General features: G+C 39.9%; 1 protein-coding gene across 1 annotated transcript in view; it reads right to left on the bottom strand.

Moving 5' to 3' along the window:
- LOC136698520 (ryanodine receptor 3-like) overlaps positions 1–26,376 on the bottom strand; it is a 218,378-nt gene that overhangs the window by 71,803 nt on the left and 120,199 nt on the right. Inside the window, exons 39-53 of the mRNA XM_066673430.1 lie at positions 25,415–25,549; positions 20,447–20,720; positions 19,888–20,002; positions 17,077–17,209; positions 15,221–15,324; positions 14,391–14,526; positions 13,501–13,687; positions 11,999–12,107; positions 11,634–11,754; positions 8,272–8,441; positions 5,286–5,506; positions 5,071–5,161; positions 4,456–4,596; positions 1,821–1,984; positions 1,373–1,451 (exon numbers count right to left, since the gene is read on the bottom strand). Coding sequence (XP_066529527.1) covers positions 1,373–1,451; positions 1,821–1,984; positions 4,456–4,596; positions 5,071–5,161; positions 5,286–5,506; positions 8,272–8,441; positions 11,634–11,754; positions 11,999–12,107; positions 13,501–13,687; positions 14,391–14,526; positions 15,221–15,324; positions 17,077–17,209; positions 19,888–20,002; positions 20,447–20,720; positions 25,415–25,549 — 2,180 coding nt within the window. The remainder of the gene's footprint in view (positions 1–1,372; positions 1,452–1,820; positions 1,985–4,455; positions 4,597–5,070; positions 5,162–5,285; positions 5,507–8,271; positions 8,442–11,633; positions 11,755–11,998; positions 12,108–13,500; positions 13,688–14,390; positions 14,527–15,220; positions 15,325–17,076; positions 17,210–19,887; positions 20,003–20,446; positions 20,721–25,414; positions 25,550–26,376) is intronic.

Here is a 26,376-nt window from a genome sequence, read left to right as displayed (position 1 = left end):
GTGAGTGGAGCTGATAAAATGAGTGTGCAAACAAGGAAGGCATTTAAATTATAATTTGTGCCATTTTATGGTAACTGTTGTGTAGTATAAAAATTATAACTGTCATTTTATTCAACATAATATAACCTAAAAATTAAGTGAGAAGTATTTATTTGTCACTGCATGCGCTATGAGTTTCATCAAAGAAAAAGTGTTGCAAAAGCATGTGCATCGATTGGTTTTGTTCTTGGGATAACATTTTGTCCAAAAGCACGTGTGAGTTTTGCTTAGAATCGTGAATTCATTGTTTATTATTGTGAAAATTGTGTATTAACATTTATTTCTAGTTTACTTTTGAAGAGAAAATGACAATTGTCATTTTTAATATTACGCAATGTTTCAATGTTTGAACTTTTAATTACAATAATAGGTTACACAAAAATTGCATTAAAATGTATTTGTAAACCTATTATTTATAATTAAATATTTAATAAACAGATTGTACAATTAATTAAAAAAAATAACTTTAAAAAGCCCTTTTAATGAAGTAACTACCATGGTAACCAAGGAGGCCTTAAAGGGGACATATAAGACACAGTTGCCTGAGCTCTTTATGAAATGTCTGTAACATGTTTTGGTCACAATAGCACACACTCCACAGCAGCATTGTCGCCCTGCCAAAACAGCTCTGTTCAGAACGGCCAGTTTCAGCACTGGAGAACAGGAGTGAAGAAGGAGGAGCAGAAGCTCTGGTTTGCTTGATTCTGTTTCGTCTCCTTTCTCATTTTTGCCATATTTTATCTCACATAAATGTGGACTCAGAAGAGGAGGCGGCGGTTCTGAGACTTAGGCAGACTCCAATAAACCCTATAAGGATGCCTTGTTTCGATTAGTTAATTAAGGTTGACAGGCACTCCAGATCACCAAATTAATGTGCTAATGCACTGAAAAAGTAATTAAAATGTGGGGCATTGGTGTCATTTAAAACAAATCAATTACTTCCCAGGTGATGGGATTGCCATATCAGTGAAATCATAAAAATCACTTTCCAATGATGTCATTAGCTGATGACTGTATTACCATGTCTCTCTATGGGTGGCCTTCTAGAGTTTAGCAGAACTTGAAAACCATGCACAAACTATTCTACATGCAGTGATCAACCATCTCACTCACTACAGAAAGTCTAGGTACAATACACCTTCTCAAGCCCCTTGTGAAGCCCTTTTAATCTTCCAAAGTTGTTTTTTTTCCTTTTAAATATTGCACTTCCTCAAACAGGCTTGTCACAGAACTGTCATTAATGATGCGAAAATGAAGACGTCTGGGCATTTCACAGCTCATTGGCCAGCGATCGAGGCCCAGTGGTTTACACGGCAGAGTGCCATAATCCTACCTTCTCAGCGGACCATTTGTCATGGGAGTGCTCCGCATACTTGTTAGCAATGTACTCCAACTTCTCCGGGAGAGAGATGCTGCAGAGAGAGGAACAGTGATGAACGCTGATGAATGATGACAATTTGACAATGTTGTTTTTTGCGAATAGTAAAGCTGGAAAACAGAGGACTTTGATCAATGCATCTATCCGTGTACTTTAATCACGTTAGATGCAAAAATATTCCATTACTGAGGTTAAAACCTACTCTTTGATGAAAGTACATTTGCATCTGACATTGTGAAAAAGTGTATGTCTCTCACATTTTCTCCCACTCTTTATTACTAACACACTCAAGCACACACACTGCAGTCAGAGGTGTCCTTATCCGTTCTCAGAGCTTGACAACAAAGCTGATCTAGGCATATTTCTGTGGATTAGCATTAAAACATATTAAACCTGATCTTACTTGCTGGTGTTGATGGGCCTGGGGTCGAAGTTTCCCTGAGCATCCACTGAGACGGGCTTCTCCAGCGCCACGCTGAGAGAAGAGTCCACGTAGTCTGGCGGCAAAGCTCCGGCTATAGCACTCAGACACGGCATTGCCATCTTAAAAAGCTCCTGCTCATATTTCTACACACACAGAGACACACAGAAATGAGCATTTAAGTATAAAATGTATGTCATTTTCTCTGAAGTAATATCTGTTCTGTTGTTGCCTTTTGTACGTAAACGTCATGGTAAACAAAAGGTAATATATCAGGTAAACAACAGATGACCTTGAGTAATAGCCGGAATTAAAGCATGGGGAAAAGCAATTTAAGCCTCTCCACAGGGAGGAAGCTGGAACTAATGAATAAAAATGGTGATTTTTAAAAAGATTGATTTCCACTGAAGAACCTTCTAGCTTTCTAGAACATCTCTGTATGGCACGGTTTAGTAGGGGTCCTCTGAACCCAGTGTGCTGATGATTTTAAATATAATTCATTTATGGACAACAACCAGGCTCATGGTTAAATATGAAATATTTTAGCTGCAGTACCTCTTGTGATTAGCATTAGATGGAGGAAATGATGGTGTCATGTGTACGAAGGGTAGAGGTTATAAATAATAAATGAAAATAGCTTGAGTTCAGTGTCAAATGCTAAACGTCACTGAACAGTCTGCAGTTCACAAGCATTCTAAGTTCATAAACATCTTCTTATCTAAAGCATATTAATCATTTCCATCCTCATGCAGCACCATCTTGGTGATGAATCACAAAATGTGGTTAATGCTTTTAAATCTGTCATCCTCATTGTAATCAGCTAACATCTGTTACTTCCTTCTTCATATAGGTACTGATGGTTCGGGATCATGAACACCACTTCAACTCATCCTATTGGTATGTAATAGGGCTCTCAGAGAATGCAGTTCTACCGCTCTATGGACTTTATACCTTCTAAAACAGTGGTTCTCAAACGTTTAAGACCAGGTAACACCCATTATCAAACCATAACCTTCAAGTAGCACCTATAATTTTTTACCACAGAAACATGTGCACCCCGGTTCTTCCTCTGTTCCAGGGGAATAAAGCAAAACCTTGCTTGAATTTTTGCATGTTTTTGTTCCTTTTTACTTACTTGAAATTTGCATGCTTTACACAAAATTATCTCTATTTTATTATATTCATCTCTATTTTTGCCTCTGTATTTAGTCCTTCTGGGCTTCGGAGTATTTCTAGGGCTTGTTCTCGGCTTGTTTTTCTTGTTTTTGCTTTGCCCTTTTTATAATAAAATTCAAATTGCTCACATCTGTCTCTAGCCCTTGCTTACGTCCAGTAAGCAACTGAAACTGGGCTTTCTTTATGCGGATTTCTCAAAAAACTGGGGAATTATGCTCTTTCCCTGGAAAAAAAAAACAGAGGAACGCTGCCCCCCTCACCCCCACCTACCAATCCCTTACAGACCTAATCAACTACGGTGTATGCGTAGCATATTGTAATTTTCTACAACACAAATGAACTTCATTGGGGCTTAATTATGAAAACTGTGAAATATCATGTAATTTACAGATAAGAATTTTAGATTTTAAGTCATGAATAAATTTCTTAATTAAGTAGTACATTTTTCGATGTCATTTGGAGTACCACCTGTTGCTGCTTCACAGTGCTCTAGGTGAAACTTAGCATACTCATGCATAGCTGCTCTAGATCTCTCCATTTTGTGACACAACTGAACATTTGTGTCCACGATGGGTGCACCATAAAGTAGCTGAATTCAATAATTAAAATTAAAGTTTATAATAATGACTGATTTAAACAATACCCATATACAATGTTAAAAGGGTTCTTTTTACACCTATCCCACTACAGAATACAAAATACATGTCTTCATATGTAATTTGTATATCACTAGGTTTCTCAGTGTGAGTAACGTATTCTGAATACTTTGGTAAACCTCAGTGTGAATGTGGCAGAAGAAGAATATTCTGCTGTGTTCTTCCAACTACCACAAACGGAATGTATTAGAGTTTTCCTGAATGTATGCAACATTTGCTTTAAAGTCTATAAGATTATGTAAACACAAAAGACATTCAATGTCTTGTTTTGTAAAATAGAAAGTGAAAAAGACCCAATAATCCCTTGACTATTTCCACAGCTGTTAAGAGAGAAAAATATTAGATATAGACTTCTGTGACTTTAGTGTTACTATAATAAACATTGTTAGCACTTACTTAAGTTCAATTTGGCCTGCAATTAATCCTCTTAAAATAAAAGCAGCACCAGAGAAAAATGACCAGCATTTTACTTAACCATTTTCTTTACATTAAACATGGTTTGTTTATTTCAAACCAGCTCCTAGAGCACAAAGAAATGTGTTTGAATGTAAACCATTTAAGGTGGAACTATAAAGTGGCAAAATGTTATGGGAACCGCTTAAGCAGGCAGGAAGTAAGTGTAATCCTGGACTACACAGCATTCTGAATTGTGATTTTCCACTGAAAGGAGGACACAGTCCAGGACTAAACTTAATCCCTGTCTGGGAAACCAGCCCATAATGTATTATCATTGAGAACGCACTATTTCACAAGAAAAAATATATTAAGACATTACACAGTTCTACCTTTTGAGAGAGTGAATCGAAGATGCCCCAGAAGATCTTCTTGGTGAGGAGCAGCTCTTCTTCAGAGGCCATTCCATAGCTGCCCCAGCCAGAGGGCAGGCAGTAATACTTCCAATTCTGCTCATAATGGTTGGTCAAAAGCTATGGAGAAATATAGTCTTTTGTTATGCAGAAAAACAACCCCAAGAACCCCGGTTTCCCCAAAGTCCCTTCTCTGCATAAACCCTCTGTCCACACATTTTCTGATTTCTTCTAACCATGGTCTGTATGTTTGGTGATGGGTGTAGTGGCTGAAGTGGAGCAAAGAGGTAGAGGCTTTTGTCTTTTGGGCGGTTTTTTTTGGCCAAAAATGGCCAAAAAATGGACATTCATTAACTGGAATAATTTTTACAATTATTTTTAAACATACACATACTAGCATAGCATAACATATTAATGAGGACATGCTTCATTTCTACTTTTCACAAAAGAGTGTGTGTGTGTGTGTGTGTGTGTGTGTGTGTGTGTGTGCACGCAAATAAGTGAGTGAGTTGCAAGCCAGATCCAAGAAGTGCTTCGCATCTGTGAGGCATAGAATATATAGAACAATTATTCTTGAAACACATAGTAGATTACCTTCAAAGGCATCTTACAATACTCAGACAGCAAAGGCACGTCAAACACTAGCCGACGCAACAGCTGCTGAAGCATGGAAGGCCTCAGGTGCCTGTAAAGAAAGCACAGAACTAAAAGAACCAAGTCTCCCAAACACACAGTGCTTTCTTGACCTCATCATATCCAACAACAATCAGAAACAGAGCTGCCTTAAGGAAAAACACAGTTGGTCTCACTTGCAGACAGCCAGCAGGCACTCCTCGATGGCGTCCCTCTGGGCCTTGGTGAGTGAAGACCCTTTGGAGAGCCGGTAGATGGTGTGGAGGGTGGAGTCAATGAGCGCTGCGTGGTGTTCTGTACCAGCAAAGTGAGGAGCACAGCGGGTCAGCAGCGGCAGCATGGCTGAACCAATGTACCTGTTCATAGCCAGAGCTGTCTCAGTGGTCCTCAGCGCATCCTGTAAAGTGGAATAATAAAAGAATAGAACTTTTTTGATATTGAACAAGAAAACATTATTAAGTTCCTAAATCCTATAAGAACTGCGACCTTGAACTGGATAAGTGGTTACAGACAATGAATGAATAAATGCTATAAGGAACAATAAATAAGTAATACAATAATAATAATAATTTAACTGAATATATGACCTACATTTGCAACTGTAGTAATAAAATACAAACATTATAAACAGTGTCTGGGACTAGTAAACAGAGGGACAACAAACCAGTAGAGTTTTAATTACAGTCTACATTAGAAAGATCAATTGATTCATCAAGAAAAAATAATAGAGTTAAACCAGAGTTAAACCAATCAGAGGCCTTCTAGGTATATAAAACATAATTAAACAATCAAAGGCCTTCTAGGTATATAAAACAGAGTTAAACCAATCAAAGGCCTTCTAGGTATATAAAACAGAGTTAAACCAATCAGAGGCCTTCTAGGTATATAAAACAAAGTTAAGCCAATCAGAGGCCTTCTAGGTATATAAAACAGAGTTAAACCAATCAGAGGCCTTCTAGGTATATAAAACAGAGTTAAATCAATCAGAGGCCTTCTAGGTATATAAAACAGAGTTAAACCAATCAGAGGCCTTCTAGGTATATAAAACAGAGTTAAGCCAATCAGAGGCCTTCTAGGTATATAAAACAGAGTTAAACCAATCAGAGGCCTTCTAGGTATATAAAACAGAGTTAAACCAATCAGAGGCCTTCTAGGTATATAAAACAGAGTTAAGCCAATCAGAGGCCTTCTAGGTATATAAAACAGAGTTAAACCAATCAGAGGCCTTCTAGGTATATAAAACAGAGTTAAATCAATCAAAGGCCTTCTAGGTATATACAACAGAGTTAAGCCAATCAGAGGCCTTCTAGGTATATAAAACAGAGTTAAACCAATCAGAGGCCTTCTAGGTATATAAAACAGAGTTAAACCAATCAGAGGCCTTCCAGATATATAAAACAGACATAGAAATGAACACAAATCATAATCGCATTATTGATCAGTACAATTGCAATTAGGTATCTTCCCCGCCTTATATATACAGTATTTATAAATCACCCAATATAGATGAATTCCAGATGAGAGAATTTAAAGTGTAAGGAGTAAGAGCCATTATGAAGTTTCCTGTAATGAATGAAGGAAACAGTGCTGGGACAACTAATAAATTTAAAATTGCTAGTAAAAATTCAGAAAGAAATATACTAAAATGTGCCAAAATATTTACACACGCCTCTTTCTTATCCTACGCTAACTATGTGTTAAAGCAACATTAGGTAGTATTTTTACATTACAATAACAGCTTCAAAATCATTGTGATGTTTCACAGACTTGTAATAAGGAGAATAGGGCCTCTGTTGTTGCTCCTCCAGTTTCAGCACTGCAGCAACTGTAACCAGAAACTGTAACCTTTGAAAGAGGGTAGGAAACAACCTCAACATTCCCACACCACATTAATTTTAGGACAGTGTTGTAAAAGTGAATTACACTCTGCAATTGTAGTAGGAGCATAGGAGCAAAATATAGAATCTTACCTAGTGTTCCTTTAAAGTTTAATTTCAGACTGTTTTAAATTTAAAGGCTGTTGACCTGAAAAGCCATATTACCCAGTTCTCTCTAGTGTTAGTGTGCTAGTTTGTGGGATGGACAACAAGTGCTGACCTCATTCAGTTAAAGCTAATGTTTGGAGCCCCAACAAGAGCTTTACCATAGAAATAAATCAGCCTTTATTTAATAAAAAAAATGCAGCTGGCACGTCATAGAGCACCAAAAATGAGGACACACACATAAAGATGTGGGATGCACATCAGATCCCATTTCTCTTTGCCTCTCCTGTTGTGTGGGATTCAAGAAGACTTTTATTCGATAACTGCCGGATTAACTCTGAATATGTGATATTTAGCGCTCTTCAAAATGCTGCCCTTCTTCTGGAAATCACAGCAGCTGCAGGATCCAGAGCTAATTACACATTAACATTCTTAGCCAATAACACATTAACACTAGCTGCGTGTGCTGGGACTCGCGTAAGACGGGTCCAAAACAAGCAGACACTGAGCTATTCAAGATCTCATCAGGAACGACAACGGTACAGGGAAGCACCATGGGGGAGGCTACTGTGAAACGTCAAACAAGAAAATGGCACGTCTCCGATCACAGTTTTAGACGGGAAAACAGGAAGTGGATATTGTAGACGTACACATGATGTACAAAGACAGATACAGGACGAGCATCAGCACACAGCAACAGGCCTTCAACACACGCTTTTCGCTGCAGAACTTTGCAACCAACAGATGCATTTCAGTGAGTGCTCTACATTGCATATCCTTAAGAAAAATAATAAAGCTTAGTTTTTATACACTGCACGGTCACTGGATTAGGAACACCTGGCTAATATCTGTTTGGCCCACCTTTTTACAACTAGGATCCTTCAGGTATGGGCTAATTATCATAGCTCTGTATATCATAAATCACATATTGTGTCTATAGCTTATGAACACAGATGCAGCATAAAATCCGCACGGATGCAACCATAACGTAATATAATGTGCCTGTATTCAATGTTTGAGCTACTCATTCTGTGTAGACGACGTCATAATGCGCTTAGACTCACCCATACTAAACACGAGTGGCACAGAATGTGTCCAATTTGTGCCAGAATTGAGCACTGATCTTAGCACATAAGCATGGGGGATGCAGAGTGGGTTTTTGTTCCTCCCGCAGACTCACCACATCCATGGAGGCAGCGGCTCGCAGGTCAGGCAGGAAGCCCACCTCCAGCAGATGCAGGAGGAAGCTCTGGTCCTCTATTCCATAGACTCTGTCCAGAAACAGCACCATGGGAGCCTTGTGGTCCGGGCAGAAACATGCAGACATATCAGGCTCAGTCACACTTCCATCTAAAGAGAGAGAGAGAGAGAGAGAGAGAGAGAGAGAGAGAGAGAGAGAGAGAGAGAGAGAGAGAGAGAGAGAGAGAGAAAGAGAGAGAGAGAGAGAGAGAGAGAGAGAGAGAGGAAAAACAGTCAGAAATGTTAACCAATTCTGAGATTAACGTCGGGGTTCCCTAAATACAAAAGGTAAAAAAAACCTCACAATTGTATAAGATAATATCATCAATTGTAAGAAGTACAGAAGCTATGATCCACACTTCTTTAGCAAACAACAGGAAAATACCATTGTTCCTCCTCACAAACGCGAACACGCTCGCACTCCGAGTGTTGATTTAAGCGGTGTTGTTTGTTGATTAGGTCTGGCTCCCCATGCTCTTGGGAAAGCATGGATGAGCAGCTCTGTTTCTGGCTGGGTGTCAGTTCTCATTGTGAGGCAGCTGTGCGTTCTCTGGCTTTTACCCACTCGCGCGGAAAGACGAGCAGAATGAAAGCACATTAAGAGGAATTAGACTCAGAGCAGCTTTACGTAGAGTGATGGTACGGTGAAGGGATACAGTGCGGCAGCAGGAGAATATCATCAGCCTTGAGTCAGCAGAAACACTCCATTCCTCAAAGCAATGACACACTCTACCGTAGTGAATGCATCACAAGGCCAGAAATCCAATAATCTGCAGTAGAGGTGTTCAATCCGGTCTTCAGAGACACTCAGCCTGAGTCCATATTTGTTCTGTTCTATCTGCAATCACACCTGATCCAGCCAATCAAAGGTTGCCTCTTGTGTCAGCAGCAGCAAAAGAACAAAACCTGGACCCTGAGGACAAGATGGAGAATGTGTGTTTGACACTACTGGACATCCAGTCACTAAAGTTGAGCTTTCAATTTAGCAAAGTGAATCGTTTTTCTTAACCAAGACACCTCAGCTCAGGGGGAAAAGATTCTCATCTTCTGATCTACAAAGTTGGTGGTGGGGACACTGCATAACATTTTGGGAACCACTGGTTTATTATTAGAAGCTAAATTTCTCGCTAAAAGTGGTATATACAGTGGCACATACTGGACTTGGCTGTACTCTGTTTTTTGCTTTACCATTAGGCAAATTCGATACCTGGAACTGGATAGTTGTGTAGTTCCTGCTCAGTCAGGGTTCCAATCGAGCCGAGTAAGGACTTACCCCTGATGTGTAAACCTTGCATAGCACTGATCAATTCAGTCAGGACAAAATGCAGACAACCAGTACAAATGAACTGTGTGTAAGATCTCCAACGATAGTAGAGAATACTGTTTTTTTCCGACTCACAACAGCTGCTCGTAAAATGATGTCATGGTTTTTTGATGTGGTGACCGATGAAAGACTGATGAAAGCTCTCCAATGAAGACAGAAAATGTAGTCAAAAACAAACCAGGTACCAGGGACTAAAAGTGAGTAGAGTTGAGTAGAGTAGCTACCATTCAATGGAAAATGTTGCACAAACCATCAAGAGTATGATCAGCAAAAGAGGTATAAAGCCATTCAGAAGTGGATTATGGAGCCATGGGGCTCACTTTTTTTATCTTTGAAATGAGTCTGAATACCCTTTGTGATCCAAGTCTTAATATCTATCACTAGTACCTGATCTCAGGTCATGGTCTCATTTCATAATGTCAAATTTTCAAATTTCAAATGTCACAAGACTCCCAGAGCTTTTATTTTTGTTTCAGGACACAGGGAAATCAAAATATTGCCACACTTCTATCTCCAATTCCCCTTCACCAGTTTACATTGCAGAAAGCAAGGCATCTGCAATGCTAATGAGGCAGGTGTGTGTGACATAGGATGTGTTCATGTGAGTTAAATAAATGATATTCTAACAGTGCAACTGCATTAAATGGCATAAACAGAATGTGATATCACCTGGCACCACGATTCACATGGTCACATTTTTCCATCCAGACGCATTGTGTCACAATGCTATGTTACAACCCTACATTCAGCACAAACCTGGAAGAGAAAAGCAGCAGGAAAAAGAAACGTTCCTGACCTCTTTCAGAGGCCATAACTTTGGTAACCCAGTTTTGGCTGCTTTAGCTAAACTTCCTTTCCAGTTTTCATTTTCATTTTGCGTTTGTCGTTTCCTAAAAAGAAATACAGCACAAACTGTAAATCTAAACCAGGTGTCAAACCGCCTGTGGCATTCCAGTTAAAAAAAAACAATAACAAAAAACACCATGAAAGCCATCTTTCAGACAGAAAGCCAATGACAGCAGAGGCATCCACTGACAAGCCATCATCAGTTCTGACCTTTTTCTACAGTTTCTTAGCTGTAAATGCAGGCTGCAATGCCCAATGCAATGCATCTGAGAGGTATGTATGAGTGCATGTGTGTGTATGTGTGAACTCTCACAGGATGTGAAAATCCTGGGCAGACAGCTGAATTCCCTCAGTAAATCACACTCTGCCTCTCTGTCTTGAACCCGGTAGATATGTGCTGTCAGGAATGCGGTGTAAGTGTCTGCTGTATGTTAAGGGAATTACACCTGAGGATATGTCCAAATGTTTCTAGACACTTGACTCGGCTCTTTTACTTTTCCATTAGCCAAATCTGTCCCTGGTCCCTGGGACTTTTTTTAGTCCTTGCTGGCACATGGTTCAAAACAAGCCTAGTAGGGACTAAACATGACATGCAAATATTGCAGAATGCTGATTGGCTAGAGAGACTTGGTATATATAGTGGCACTTTTCCACTACATGATACCTACTGGACTTGGCTGTGCTCTGTTTTTCGCTTTTCCATTAGGCAAATTCGATACCTGGAACTGGGTAGTTTTGTAGTTCCTGCTCACTCAGGGTTCCAATCGAGCTGAGTAAGGACCAAACCATGATGTGTACACCTTGCAGAGCACTGTCCCTGAAAGCGGGTACTTTTTTTTTTAGTCCTTGCTGGCACATGGTTCAAAGCAAGCCTAGTAGGAACTACACATAATGTGCAAATATTGCAGAATGCTGATTGGCTAGAGAGACTTGTCTACAAATGTCCAGCACAAATTAGTTGTTTGTAAAGCAACCACGTTTGTTTTTATTCATATCAATTCGACAGCTCATAAAACTACGCCGTGGTCTTTTGAAGAGGTTCAAACGCACCTCAAAAAGATGGATAACGAAAAACTCCCATGAGAGCTGATTTATTAATTCATAAGCAGAACAAATACAAGCCGAAGCCTTACCTTTATTGACGATGGGCATTTTGAGGGGGATACTGATGATGCCAACCAGGTCTTCTGTGGGAACTAAAGAGCGCAAAATGGCACGGATTCTCAGAGCCTCTCCTTTCCCCTTATTGATCAGCTGTATGAAAGAGAACAGAAGTCAACAGGCTAACTTGCCAAAGTCAGCCAAATCCCAAGTCAGTTCCTCAAGAGATTTAATGAAAAACCAGGGTGAAGTTGATATGTGGTTAGACATGAAACCCTGGTCATTCAATCTGTGTTTGTTCATAAGTTAAAAGAACTCACTGACCACAGTATTCAATAAAGACACATAACACACTCATTACAGCATCTGCTTTAGACCAGAGAAGAGGTCAACACACATGCATCTCTGGTGCGCAGCGTCCCAGAAGATCAATGAGAGCAGAGTAGAAGGACATGATAGCATTGCCCATGTGAACCACCTCATCCTCTTCATCATCTTCAGTAGATCTGAGTCAGAGAACAAAGCAAAAATATTGAGAGACTGTATCAAACAAGCTTAACCATGTGAAAAAAAAATCAGTGTTAATGTTCAAGAAGGAATTTATAAATGTATACTTTATCACAACTGGTATGACTTCCTGCTGTTTCTCTTAAAATCACTGGCTGTGATGGAAATGGCTTCCTAATCCTTCATTAGTACTGTGCTATGAGGCAGTATTTGGCACTAGAACTAGCCCTAGTCCATTGCTTAATAACATAAAAACTTGTAGTGCCCTAAAATGTAAATAGGGAGTGAAAGAACTGAAATTAAATACAGTTGCAGTCCTTGTTGTTACCTGCTTTTATCTGGGTACCTTTTATGCCATACTTAAAAACATTAAAAACTCCTTTTGTTTTGTAAAGGTTTGTGTTTGATAGTGTTTTGATGTTGAGTTAACATTTTTTGGTCAAAGAAACAAATCAAATAAAACATTAATTATTTATTTATTTTCAAAAAGAACCTTTGCAAAGCACACACTTGTTTTGCAATCCAATCCAAAACTGGCACAAGAGAAATGTTAATTAATTCATTCATTCATTGTCTGGTGGAAACCCACGCAGACACGGGGAGAACACACCAAACTCCTCACTGACAGTCACCCGGAGTGGGGCTCGAACCCACAACTTCCAGGGCCCTGGAGCTGTGTGACTGCAACACTACCTGCTGCACCACTGTGCCGCCCAACAACCATTCAACAGAAAGAAAAGAATAAGAGACGTAACATATTACTGGGGAAAGCGCAGCAATACAACATAATTTAGCTAGACAACGGCAAAGATATCAATTCGCTAGGCTATGCGGTGGCTTATTCCAGAGTTGGGGTGACAACACTGAAAGATCTGCCACCCACGGACAGATGAAATGTTGGAACAACAAGATAAGAACAGAGCCGAACTTCAGTTCCTGTGCTGATGCTGGATGTATGAAGACGTTCCACTGCAGTGCTATGAGTTCAATTCCTAAATAGTTTTTGGAGTTGCTACTTTAACAATTTTACTGAAAGTGCTTTTACTTGTACTTACTTTACTAAAGTAAAAAGACGTTAAATTAAGTATGGATTTAGCCTATTTCAACCAACTCTGGATTTTAGCAACAAGACACTGGCATATTCCACAATATTATGTAAATTAATTATGATGTAGTCCAGTGAAATTGTAGGTGAATGAGTAAATTCCTCAGAGCAGTTGCTTTCCATGGGCTCACACGTACAAACTAAAGACGAACTCGAGGTCCTTGTCACTTCCTAATTTGAATGGATTACTGTATTGTGTTTAACTGTCTTTCTATAAACATTTATGGTACGATAATGAAGATGGTAAAACAGGATTTGGAGTGTATGTGTGTGTTGGTGTGTCTTACGCGTCTGATGTAAGGCCCTGGGCAGTGCTGGGCAGGTCAAGAGCAGGGGTCTCTGATATTTTAATAGCCTCCTTCATGGCGGCCAGCAGTCCATTTCCTCCTTCTCCACGTAGGGCGGGGCCAAAGCACTCAGGCCGACGAATCAGCAGCTTCACCACCACACTGGAGTTCTCCTCCACACTTTCACCTGAATAGCAATTCACAAGCTTAGTAGCAGCCCAATGTTTACCTGAATGTGTGCAATGGACATGCTATTCTACAAACCCAATAGAAAAAAGTTGGTGTAAAATTCAAATAAATGTAAATAAAAACAGAACACAATGATTTGCAAATCACATAGACCCATAATTTATTCACAATAGAACACAGAACATGTAGAAAGTAAGACATTCTAATATTTCATGAAAAATGTTAACTCTTTTAAAAGTTGATTGCAGCAAAGACTACAGAGGTGCAATTTGCAACTGAGTCACATGACTGGGTATAAAAAGAGCGTTTTAGTGAGGCAGAGTCCCGTGCAAACACAGCCAATGTTCTGCAACCTGACAGCATTTCATTTACCGACAGCAGAGAGTGACTGTCACTATACTGAGCTGCCACAAGGGGAAAATCGTTATCCAAGGCAGGATCTTTTGAGCTTAATTAGAGCTCGGAGTTTTCACTTAAGAGAACGAACCACAAGCACATTGAGGTCTAATGTGAAAGATGGCATTAATCATATCATTTGTTGCTTTTTTTTTTGTATTTTATAATAGTTTTCTCTTTTTTTTGTGTGCCCATGAAGTGTCTACAGGCCTTAGAGAACAAATGGAAACTGTGATATAGCCAAGCCATTAAATAATGAATTACATAAATGAATAACTAGTTCAGATTAACCGTGTTTGTCTTACCATTGACGAAGACAGCGAAACGGAGGAAGGATAGATAGCGCTCTCCCTCAATGGGGTTCCAGCCTACGTCTGGATAGCCTTTAGCAAGAAGGATGGGGCAACTCTGCAGTCCACAGCCGGCCAGATATGTTACTACCTATAAATTATATGCACACACTAAGAATTAGATTGCAGTTTTGTTTTTCTCCACCAAAAATCCCCTGAAAAAAGTCTAAAGATAATAATACACACAAACATACACAGTGTATGGCTGCTGTTTAAAGGAACACTAGGTATTTTTTTTACCCAAATATTACAGCTGCAAAATCACTGTGGTGCTTCACTGTCCTGTAACCAGGCGGACAGAGCCTCTGTTGATGCTGCTCCGGGCTCAGCACTCCAGAAACTGCACTGTGTAACTTTTGGAAGAGGGTAGGAAACCATAAACCTCTCTCCCACTTGATTTCAGGACAGTCCTGTTAAAGTGAATTACACTCTGCAACTGTCGGGGGGGAACCCAGAAACAAAATTACAAAATCTTGCCTAGTGTTCCTTTAAACTAAGATCAACAAAGCCTGACAATATATCAGCTTTCAGGTCTAATAGCTTTTCTTTGGTTTTCCAATGAGAGTTTTTCTGTTTACATAATGTCACACACTCTCAGGGTCTTTGTTCTGTTTCTTTTCTCTCTCTCTCTCTACTGTGGTCCATGTGTTTTACTGACTGTTCCTTATTGTTCGACCTGGTTCAGGTTTCATAGAAACACAATTTGACCCAATCTGGGTCTTAAAGTTATGTGTACAGGCCGAGTCAGTGCTTCAGGTTCATAACATTCAAGACCAAATACAAACCTTGTCCAGGTCAGGCTCCTCAAGCGCAAGAGCAAGGCCATTGTTGTCCATCACAGAAGAGGCAGCAACGTCCAGAGGAGTCGAGCCTCGCATTGATGGAGAAGCTGTTAAACAAACACACGCACACGTGATGCCACAACAACAATACACACATACAAATCCTTTCATTTGTGCTCCAAGTACAGCTTAATATGCGTAGGTGCAACGTTTTAAAAACATCACAAGGAGGCAGTGTTTGTCCAACTCTTAAAACAAACCTAAAACCCAGTAAGATTGAGCCTTTCATGTATAACATCTTCCTGTTAAGTGATTTCCAAGGTAAAGTCACTGGCAAATAGTGTAGCAACATATTTTAAACCAATTTTGTAACGTAATTGAAATTCAAAATTCAAATATAAAAAACAAACAAACATAGAACTACAACATGTTACACAAAAAAGGCTAATACAAACAGCAAATATATGACCAGTAATGCTTATGAAATGGACAATGAGTGTAGAATATTACAGTATGCAACAGAATGAGCTCACACAGAGACACACACCCCGAAGGAAAAACAAAACATAGTGCATCCAATAACAAACAAAGCCTTGCACATCCTTTACACCACAGTGGTCGGCAACCAAGACTATGCAAGTCGATCACAATAAATCATGGCTGCTTCAGTAAGGTGTTGAAATTACTATAGCGGCGTCATTCCGCAGTTGTTTGCAAGTTTGTTGGAATATCTGTTTAGAACTCGCAGACAGTGTACAAACTCAAACACTGAGTAACACTACAGACAAACCTCAGCTGTACATTAATGAAGTAAACAGTTTAATTGTATATTATTGGAGACTATGAGGGACATATACAGCTATGTATTTTTTTTATTAGCCTAAACCCACTATTTATGCTGGAAGATCTTTCATTTGTTCAGATTTCAAAATGTGATCACACACGTAAAAAGTTGGTGACCACTGCTTTACACAAAGATAACACTGCGAGTTAGTAAGGGCCTATTCTGCACACTGATCTGTTTTACTCGCGCCAGTGTGGACATCTACATGTTCTCACCCCTCTGGCCGCAGGTTTGAAGAAGTTTAAAGGGCATTCAGCACGTTCTCAGAGTGGATCATCAGCAGGCAGGCAGTAGGCAGTAGAAGGTAGAGGAGCTTACACACATACTCAAGTTAAACTATTGTTGCTTGGGTAAAATTTCCAGTAACTAACCATTTTTTTAAATCTAAAATGCTTTAAAATGCTTAAGCTCAAATAGTTCAGGAAGGTATTCCTCAGAAGAAGTCCAGTAAAAGCTGGTCAAATGTGGGAATATGGATTAAGGCATGATATATTCCAGGCTACATTCCGATGACCAATGTTTAAGATTTAACTTCTGACAAGGATTCCATTCTGAAACGTGTGATAAAAAATAAAGCCCCATCGTCTTCCCAGGCTTTCCATCCGCTCCAATAAAGAGGTCATCAATCAAGACTTGGTCTCTGTACTTGTAATGAATTTGAAATAGCTTCATATTGATCACATATGAGGATTGCTGACATAAACAGGGTCTTGAGAAATCTGCGGTTGTTCTCATAAACGTCGATTTCCTGTACATCATAACAATTCTGGTAAATGCTGTGAAGTTGTTGTGTCTGAGGAACATGAGTGTGAGCTGGGGTGTAAATTCTGGTAACAAGTGTAAAGCAGTTGCCCTCTAGCAGACCTAATACCTGGGTATTTAGTGTGAACAGAAGCAGGCACATTAGCATGAAATGCATTTAAAAACAAAGATACTAAATGGTCATTGTGGAGGTATGTGTTAATGGTGCACATTCTCAGTAATACAAGTCAAGTCCTGGGATTTATGAACTCACCCAGCCCCACACTGCTGTTCTCCAGCAGGTAGCTCAGGTGGTCAAACATGGCCTTCTGGTTCTGACGGCTGATTCGACAGAAGTAGCACAGGAAACGGCAGCAGCTGGCAACCATTTTGGGGAATGCGATTTCCTGTGGAGAAAAGAGTGGTTTGTTTTGACAGAGGGGAAAAAGACCCATCTCAGATCTATCAAGGTCATTTCTGGTTAAAACACTGAGTATTCTGTTTTAATTATGATTATTCAGAATCTTAATTCTGAAAGGGGGGGGGTATAAATAATATAATAATAATTAAATAAAACATACCAAATTAATATGGAATCAATTCTTTATAAGAATAAATTTTTCACTTATAATTACCATTTTCTCTTTCATGTATGCTTGGACTATAAAAAGAACAAATGTGGGTGTCCAAGCACATGTATGCATTTTAAGTATTGGCATATATTTTTAAAATGAAAGAAATATTTATTATTAATATCTAGTTGTGTCCTCTGTTTTTTTCTGCCATTCCTGTTTAAAAATCAATTTATACCATTATAAAACTATGAGAATACTTTATATGGATACAAGCTTTTAAAAAATGTATTTTTGTATTATGTATTATAATCAATTTCAAATCAATTGTGAATAATGACAGCTCATAAATCAAAGGGTGATTCTGAATATGCTTATTAAGAAACAACATACACTGACAGCGCTTCCTTAGCACCTACATGCAGTCTCATTATTTGCAAGCATGATGGAGTGTGCTCATGTGTGGAGGTGTGTGTTTCTGTGTGTGTGTGTGTGTGTGTGTGTGTGTGTGTGTGTGTGTGTGTGTGGCTCTTTTCACCCACCAAGGCTGTAGTAAAAAAAGGACATTATTCACAAGCTCCAAATAAACTAATTAAGGCTCAGACGCCACTGAGTTATTAAATCACAGACTTAGTCTAATTAATCTGTAAAGTCCAGACAAGGCTGCCTTCCCAAAAAGTAATGTGATAAGACACGGGACATAGAAGAGGGTCTCCACTTGCTGTGGCAAACGGCCAGTCCTCATTAGCCCACATGGGCACATATTTTCATATACACACACTCACAGACCACTAAACAAGCTCCCACTGGACCCAATCAGCTCCTAAAGTAAGGCCAGAGGAAGCCATAGTGTCATCTGCCCACTTATACGTTACATCATGGTGAGCTGGGTTTCACCCCAGTGCCATAATGATGCTGTCACTGGAGTCCTCCAGCCAAAAGCACTTTTCATAAGGCTCTCACACACTTCCTGCTTAAGCAGTCACTCCTCTTTTTTAAACAATGTACTTTGTTTTATTATATCTCTGAATCGATGACCTGTTTCAGATGCAGAACGCACAGTGTCAGCATTGAAATGTTGTCATATGGTTCCTTTCATTAACTTTGACTAGAGCTGGACGATACGACCAAAATTTATATCACGATATATTTCTTTATTTCGGTCAATACGATACCACTCTGATATCAATATGAACAATACAAATTAACAGAAAAAACTACCAATAGTTTTTATAGCAACAATAGTATTGATAGCAACATGACATCATCAAACAACAACCCCTGGCTTTGTCAATATTAATATTTTTAAACTAACTTTAAAATGGAGTGAAATGAACTGATGACAGGACCCTGTAATGAACGCCAGTCAGTGACAGATGTTGTATATTGAAATATTGAAAATGTGTTTAAAAATCATATCATTGTCATTGAACCATTTTATATTCATTCATCATCTGTAACCGCTTATCCAGTTCAGGGTCGCTGTGGGTCCAGAGCCTACATGGAATCATTGGACACAAGGCGGGAACACACCCTGGAGGGGGCGCCAGTCCTTCACAGGGCAACACACACACATTCACTCACACCTATGGACACTTTTGTCGCCAATCCACCTACCAATGTGTGTTTTTGGACCGTGGGAGGAAACTGGAGCACACAGGGAAAACACACCAAACTCCTCACAGACAGTCACCTGGAGCAGGACTTGAACCCACAACCTCCAGGTCCCTGGAGCTGTGTGACTGCGACACTACCTGCTGCACCACCGTGCCACCCTCATTATAATAATAATAATTATCATTATATCCTCTCCAGGATTTTATTCCTAATCATCTCAGACCAGCTCCAGAGGGATCAGCGCCGTTGAAACCAAATTCTGGGAAGTTTTTTTTTCTTTTCTGGATCTGAAATTATATTAATATCCTGTGGGCAGCACCTGTGGCGCCACAGATGGTGTCGCTATCAGACCTCCAGGGTCCTTGGGCTGTGGGTTCAAAACCCTGCCTCTTTGAGGAGTGTGGTGTGTTCTTCTCATAACTGTGTGTTTTTTTTTTTCTTTTTCCCCACAGTCCAAAACATATGTTGGTAGGTTGACCGGTAATCCAATAAATCCTTAAGTGTTTGTGAGTAACTGTGTGAGTGTATGATGTCCTCCATTGGATTAATGATTATGGGTAGGCTCATAATGAATGAGCTTGCAGTTAAGATGCTATGCTATGCTGGGGCTCCCAGTAGTGTCATTCATTTTTACAGCACTGAACTGAAATCAGTGGGGGGGGGGTGAAGGAGGGGGAGGTGGTTTCCAACCCTCCTCAAAATGTACACAATGTAGTTTCTGCAGTGCTGAGCCCAGAGTAGTAATGACAGAGGCTCTATTCTCCCTACAGCAGGTCAGTGAAGCATCATAAAGCTTCTGAAGCTGTAATTTTCAGGTAGAAGTATTATGCAGTGTTCCATTAATGAGTAGATATAGCGGGTTCGACACAAATCTCCAGAACAGAGCTGTTCAGTACCTGAGACTTGCCTCCGCCCAGGACGTTGACCATGACCTCCATGACGGTCTCGTGCATGCCTAGCACTCTCATCAGGTTTGGGTGCTGGTAGAACACTTTGTTGTTCATGATGTCACTAAAGGTCACATACAAAGCAAAACAAAAGACTTCAGATCTGAATGAGAGTGATGAGAAGTATCAAAATGTAGTTGTTTTCTTCCACATTCAGGACCTAATTCCTCCTATAGTACAGGCCTAAAAAACTACCAGTAAACATTTCAGCATCTATATAATCAGTTTTAGAACCCTAAGCCAATAAGAATGACTGTTCCAACGTCTACATTGCAGATTGGTTGTCTGATTTTTATCCAACACCTCACACATCTCTGATTTAAGCCACGCCCACATTTCCTCGTCTTTTAGATAATCACCATTAACGCCGCATGGCTTTTAGTTTCCCCGTTATCCCCCCAGATACTGACAGCCAACAACAAGATGACTTTTCCATCACCTCAAGCCCCCACTCAATTCATCATTAGCAGTTTTAACATTCTGGAACTTCTGTTCAAAAAGGCCGTACCCCAGGCCGTGGATCATCAGCTGCTCCTCTTCCTTGCCCATACGGACTCCGAGCAGTGAGCGGATCTGTCCGAGAGAGGCCAGCAGGTGGATGGTGTCATGTACAGAAGCAGCGCTGATGCAGTAGCTCTTGCGCATGGCTCGGAGGAGCTCACCGATGCTGTCATACTGCCGCCTCAGCAAGCTGAACATCACCCGCACCAGCTCCGGGTCCTGAATGTGGGTCTCCTGAGCCCAGCTCACCATCGTCTGAGAGATCAGCTCCTTCAGGTTCGCTGTGGGAGTCAGACAGCGGAATCATGTTAGTACTATATTAAACTAGACCTGCTTTTTTTGAAGGAGCTACAACAGCACTTGAAACTGTAGCAAGAAGAAGCAGTCTGAACTTGGCTCTGGGGTTACTTACAGTGACAGGCCATTTGTCTGTAATGTGTACGGAAAGGGAAAGTTTGTGAACAATCTTTAAGGGGTCTTTTCAAAGCCAGCTAACAATGAAAAGGCTGCTAATATATTGTTTGTGGGTTGGAAGGCTCCAGATGCCCAAATTATTGTGCAAATTCACTTAACTTTTTAATTCATATATATATTTCATAACTGTATATTATTTATACATTTTGGGATATTATGTCCCCTTAAAAAACTCCTGTGCCTTGAAAGCTCTTCACACAAACTATTCTAAGCTCCTTTTCAGATAGCTGCCCCTCGAGAAGAGCTCAAAGGCACCATGCTACATCTGCCTCAACTTTGTAAATTAACTCTCAAATAAAAGCCTAGTGTCTATTCTAAAGCATGAATTCATGGTCTTTCAAAGCTGATCTCTATAGAAACACCTCCGCTCGTTGGATCCTCATTGTACAGACCAGCACAAGGCTGTCATTAGCGCCTGTGCTGTCTGGAGATATATTTACAGGCTTAATTTTCCAATTAAATTTCTAACCGCTTTGGCCAATCCCGACTCCCCGGTTCATGAATAAGCGATTAGATCTCCTGCGGAGCTGATTTCCGCTTGCTGTTACATAATAATGAGACTGAGATGGTTATTAATAGTCCAATATCACACCACTAGCAGTTCTGACGGAGTGATTTGTTTTGAAGGCCATTATGTGCAAAGCTGGAGGGTTAGAGGCTACCCCTTAAGGCTTCATTAAAAGCAAATCAATACACTGCTAGCTGTGTGCATTCCAAAATTAAAGCCCATGTTTGAGAGAGAGTTAGCATGCTGTTCCGCTATCAGGACACTGTCTGCAGCCACTGCTACTCACATTTATGCTGCAGAGCAATTATTTAGCGCCAAGTAGAGCTCAGTTGACAGACACACATACAGAGTAGCTGAACTCTACTCTAGCAGCCCATTGAAGACATGTTTGATCGTTAGCGCTGAAGCCAAAAGGCTAATGCAACTTGATTCTACAACAAAGAAAGATGACGTCTTGACACTGTGCCTAACACAAATGTTGAAGCTATCGTGGATGACAGCATTTATGCTAAAAAATGAGTCAGTTCACAGCAGTACAGTGCAGCTAACACAAGGAAAGAATTGAGATGAAAGAGATATGCAGGCCAAATAACTGTTGAACATTTCTGAACAAGCAGTGGCTCCAAGTCTTTTGTGTTGTAAAATTTAGTACTATGGGTTTCTGACATAATTCGCTACAGGAAGCAAGGGTGGAAGTCAGGTTTATTTCAGTTTCTGATCATATATAAATATCATTATATGAAAATTATAAAATCTTAACATTAAATCTGAAATATTCAAAAATAGCCTAAATAAGCCAAGCCATCTAAGGGTTTTTTAATAGACTATAATTGTAATTCAAAATTGAATCTGAGGACATTGGTGTTCATAAGACATTTTTAAAAAGTTGACACACCCCTTTTTCTTATGTTAACTAAAAGTCTGTGACATTCTTCAGTCAAAGATTCCCCCTGTCTAAACAGCCCTGTTCAAAATGGCTGGTTTGAGCGCCTGTTCCTTTATATAAGAATGTACCACAGCCAATTCACAGACATTGTGAAGCTAGGAAAAGCAAGTCGCACATAAGCTAATTTTTCACAGTTTTAGCTAATTTCTCTTCCTTCTCCGCGTTGTCACAGACTGAGCTCGGATTCTTCCTCTTCGAATAATAAAATAGTGTAAAAGGACATGTTGGTCTTGGGGCCTAGAGTCTTCATGGTATTGTTCATTTCATCAGTCATATCTATCAATGCTGCACCTCTTTACGTCCTCACACACTTCCATTCTCAGGCAATTATAAAAACACAGCTATCTTGAAAACCTGACAACCTCTCAGCTCATAGCTGCAATCAATCATGTGAGAGATCAAACAGAGGACATACATAGAAAAAGGACTTGCTATTACCCAGTATATATATACACACACATACACACATGCACACACACACACACACACACATATTCTTCACCACACAGGACCAGACAGGCTTTCTGTTGATGTCTCTGTACAGATCAATAGTCGTGTATTGCATGACCCTTGAAGGCTGCCGTTAAAAGTCAAGAGGGTATTTGATTTCAGCTTCCCTACATTGCTGGGCATATTTCAGCCCAAATTTAACTTTGGTTATGTTGAGAATTTCTCCCAGCCGTTGCCAGCTGGAGGGCCTTGCTACAGTTTGGAGAGTGGCTGGATTTTAAGGCTTGCTTATAGATAAACAAGCCATGTCTTAAGTATAGCAACTGAACAGCAGTTTCACGCAGTCCAGTAGGTGAGCTCTAAGCCAGTGACTATCAATCACTTGAGCACAGACCACAAAGAAACCGTCTCTGATAATCCTTAGGGCTAATTTGAAACGGAAGGCACAGGCGTCTGCAGTGGATCATCAATGTGCACCGCAATAGGTATTTAACATGCAGTTAAGCAGTGGTTTCCTGCAGTAACATCTAAGATGTTCATACTATTGATTTAATCAGACACGGAACAGCTGACTGCTCACAGGCCAAGAGCACTGCCTTTCATTTGTCTGCAGAGAGAAAATCATCCCGCCATTCTTTGTCGTTTATTGACAGTCAAGGCGGCCTCTGTGAATGCTGCCGCTACCACAATGAACTTTCTTGATAAGCTGATAGTATTCATTGCTTTGTTACTGATGTCTCTTTGTGTACAACAAATTGTGTGAATGAGGCGTTCAGTCACGCTCTGCAAAACAGAAAACGGCCACTGCATGTGTTGCTTTCATATTGCGTTTTAAAGGGATAGATGACCAAACTGAATTAATGAATGTGTACATGAACAATATCTGCTGACATTGACCAGTAGCAAAAAAATAATAATTAAATACTGGAGCTGAGTGCAAGGCAGAAAAACACACTGGACAGGACACCAGTCAATCTCATGGCATCACAGACACACACACACACACACACACACACACACACACACACACACACACACACACACACACACACACACTCATTTACAGTAATGGACACTGCTTAGTAACCAATCCACCTACCAGCAGCATGTGTTTTTGGACTGTGGAAGGAAACTGGAGCACCAGGAGAAAACCCACAAAGACACAGGGGGAACATAACACAAACAGTCATCAGAAGCGGTGTTTGAACCCACAACCCTGGCAGTGACACAACCAGCTGCATCACTGTACAGCAGTATTCCACATCCAAAAGGAAGGCGATGATAATCTGATCTGGTTACATACATAAACATGAGAAACATGGCCTCATACACAGTCAGTGGATAGAGGGTGTTTAGCTTTTGCAGCTTGTGTTTGTGCGGATAGCGTTGCCTAACAAAGTCTGTCATGGCCCAATTCGCAGTGCAACACAAGCTCCAAATATCTAGTTTGACTGTAGTTTGTTCTGACAGCAACAGAATTTTGATGATGTTTGTTGTTTAATTGTTTAAAACAATGCGTCTTTGACTCGCCACACTACAAATCAACTCAGTGATAATACAGTTAGTATTAATAGAAAATACCAAAATTATGAATTATAAAAATGAATAACTATGTGTTATTCATTTAAATACAAATACAAATATTACATAGTTTAAGCACTTTGGCACAAGCAACACAGAAACACAGAAGTCTTTGTCTGAGTAGAAACTGTTTTAGAAATTATATAAAAAGCAGGCCAGTCTATTTTGCACAGTACTGCAAATTAAATCTTAACAGCTCTGTGATATATTACAATTCACTGCTGTGAGAGTTTATGCAAATGGATGTTTCAAGAGTTCTTTTGTATAGAAACAAGAATACCCGTGCCGTACAGACAGTGAAACTGAATCAGGAAGAGAGTTTTGTGGGCAGGGCAATACATGGACATTTTAATTAATGCACATTTACAGGCTCCATTATGTAGATTAAGAAAACGTTATTATCAGAATTAGTCCATACCAATTATTCCGACTGATCTATGACAAATGAAGGCTCATCCGAAATAAGCTGACAATATGGTTTAATGGGTTGTTTGCCAGGCTCTTTCCCTGTTCCCTCCAGGACAAAATACACACAGGTTACCTATAAATGTCACATCATATAATCACTTAGGAGAATGACCTGGAAAGGCAAGGGTGTGATATAAATATTTATATGTTTTGGGTTTTTTTTATCTGAAAGAGAGAATGTCATGGGAGAGAAGGGAAAGAGGAGGGGCAAGGCAGGAACACATCCTGGAGGGGGCGCCTGTCCTTCACAGGGCAACACACACACACACCTATGGACCTTTTTGAGTAGACAACTCACCTACCTACTCACCTACTGGAGCTGTGTGACTGCGACGCTACTGTGCCACCCAATACGGTTTTATGGCAATATAAAGTAATTTACTACATCCCATGGATATGCTGCTATATCACCCCTTTACATAATTTGTTTCATTTAAAAATACTAAGGATTTTTTTTACTAAAATATGTGCCTTAAGATAATAGATAAATGCAGATCTAAAATAGACATAATGTGTGTACATTCTGTGTTGATCGCAGTGTTTCTTACAAGGAGCTGTCTGCTCTTTTTCCATGGGCTTCTGTTCGGCTTTTTGCGGTTGTCCCTTGATCTTGTAGACCAGAGCCAGCAGGCGGCCTTTAATTGACGTGTCCTGCTCTTCTTCCTCCTCTTCCATAGGAATACCTGCAGGGAGACACAAAAGAAGGCTTTAGCAGTGCCGCTTAGATTAATCCTGGCATATATACACCTCTGGCTACAGTCATATGACCAACTCTTGCCTTTCTTCTCTCCCAGCATTTGAACCAGAATTGTGGTGCAACTATCAGGTGATTTGTGTAAGCATTGTGGTTGCCACTGCATTGTATTCCCCCCCATCCCAGTCCCCTAGGGAGGCCTTCTCAATTATTAAAGACAACAGTGAGATGTCAGTGAGTTATCAAGCAAGGCATTGAACTATTATTTATTTGCAGAGAAGGGCTTTCTGCTGATGGAATTTTGGGGGTGGAATTAAATAAAAGAGAAAAACAATCGTTGCTCTGTCATTTACAGTTTTAGATTGGTCTTATTTTCAGATCTTGTCAATTCCTTTATATTTGTCTGAGATATGGAAATCTCAGTGTGGAATTAGGCTGTTTATATTAAACAGTGATTTACGGCATGATCGTAATAAATGCACACCTCCACAACAGTGCACACTCTGGAAACATACACTGTGGACAATTGCTTTAATCTTACAGTAAATTAAAACAACATATTTCTGTGTAACTTACATGTAAATTGGTATTAAGATAAATTGAGTTAATTGGCATGTACTTAATGCGAGATTACACCAGAAGTTATATAAAAATCAAATAAAAACTGTGATATGAAATTGATGAGCTACAATAAGTACATTTACAATACATTTGTACATATAAACCATGCACTTTTAAGGCAGATGTTTCTGATAAAATGGCCAATGCATGTTGAGGCAAGGTTGATGTATTTACAAAAAGTGTAAGTGAGTGTAT

This window comes from Hoplias malabaricus, chromosome 1 (genome assembly GCF_029633855.1).
Source record: "Hoplias malabaricus isolate fHopMal1 chromosome 1, fHopMal1.hap1, whole genome shotgun sequence".
NCBI classification, from domain to species: domain Eukaryota; kingdom Metazoa; phylum Chordata; class Actinopteri; order Characiformes; family Erythrinidae; genus Hoplias; species Hoplias malabaricus.
The sequence above is the reverse complement of the archived record's forward strand: the minus strand, read 5'-3'. Positions and strand labels throughout refer to the sequence as shown.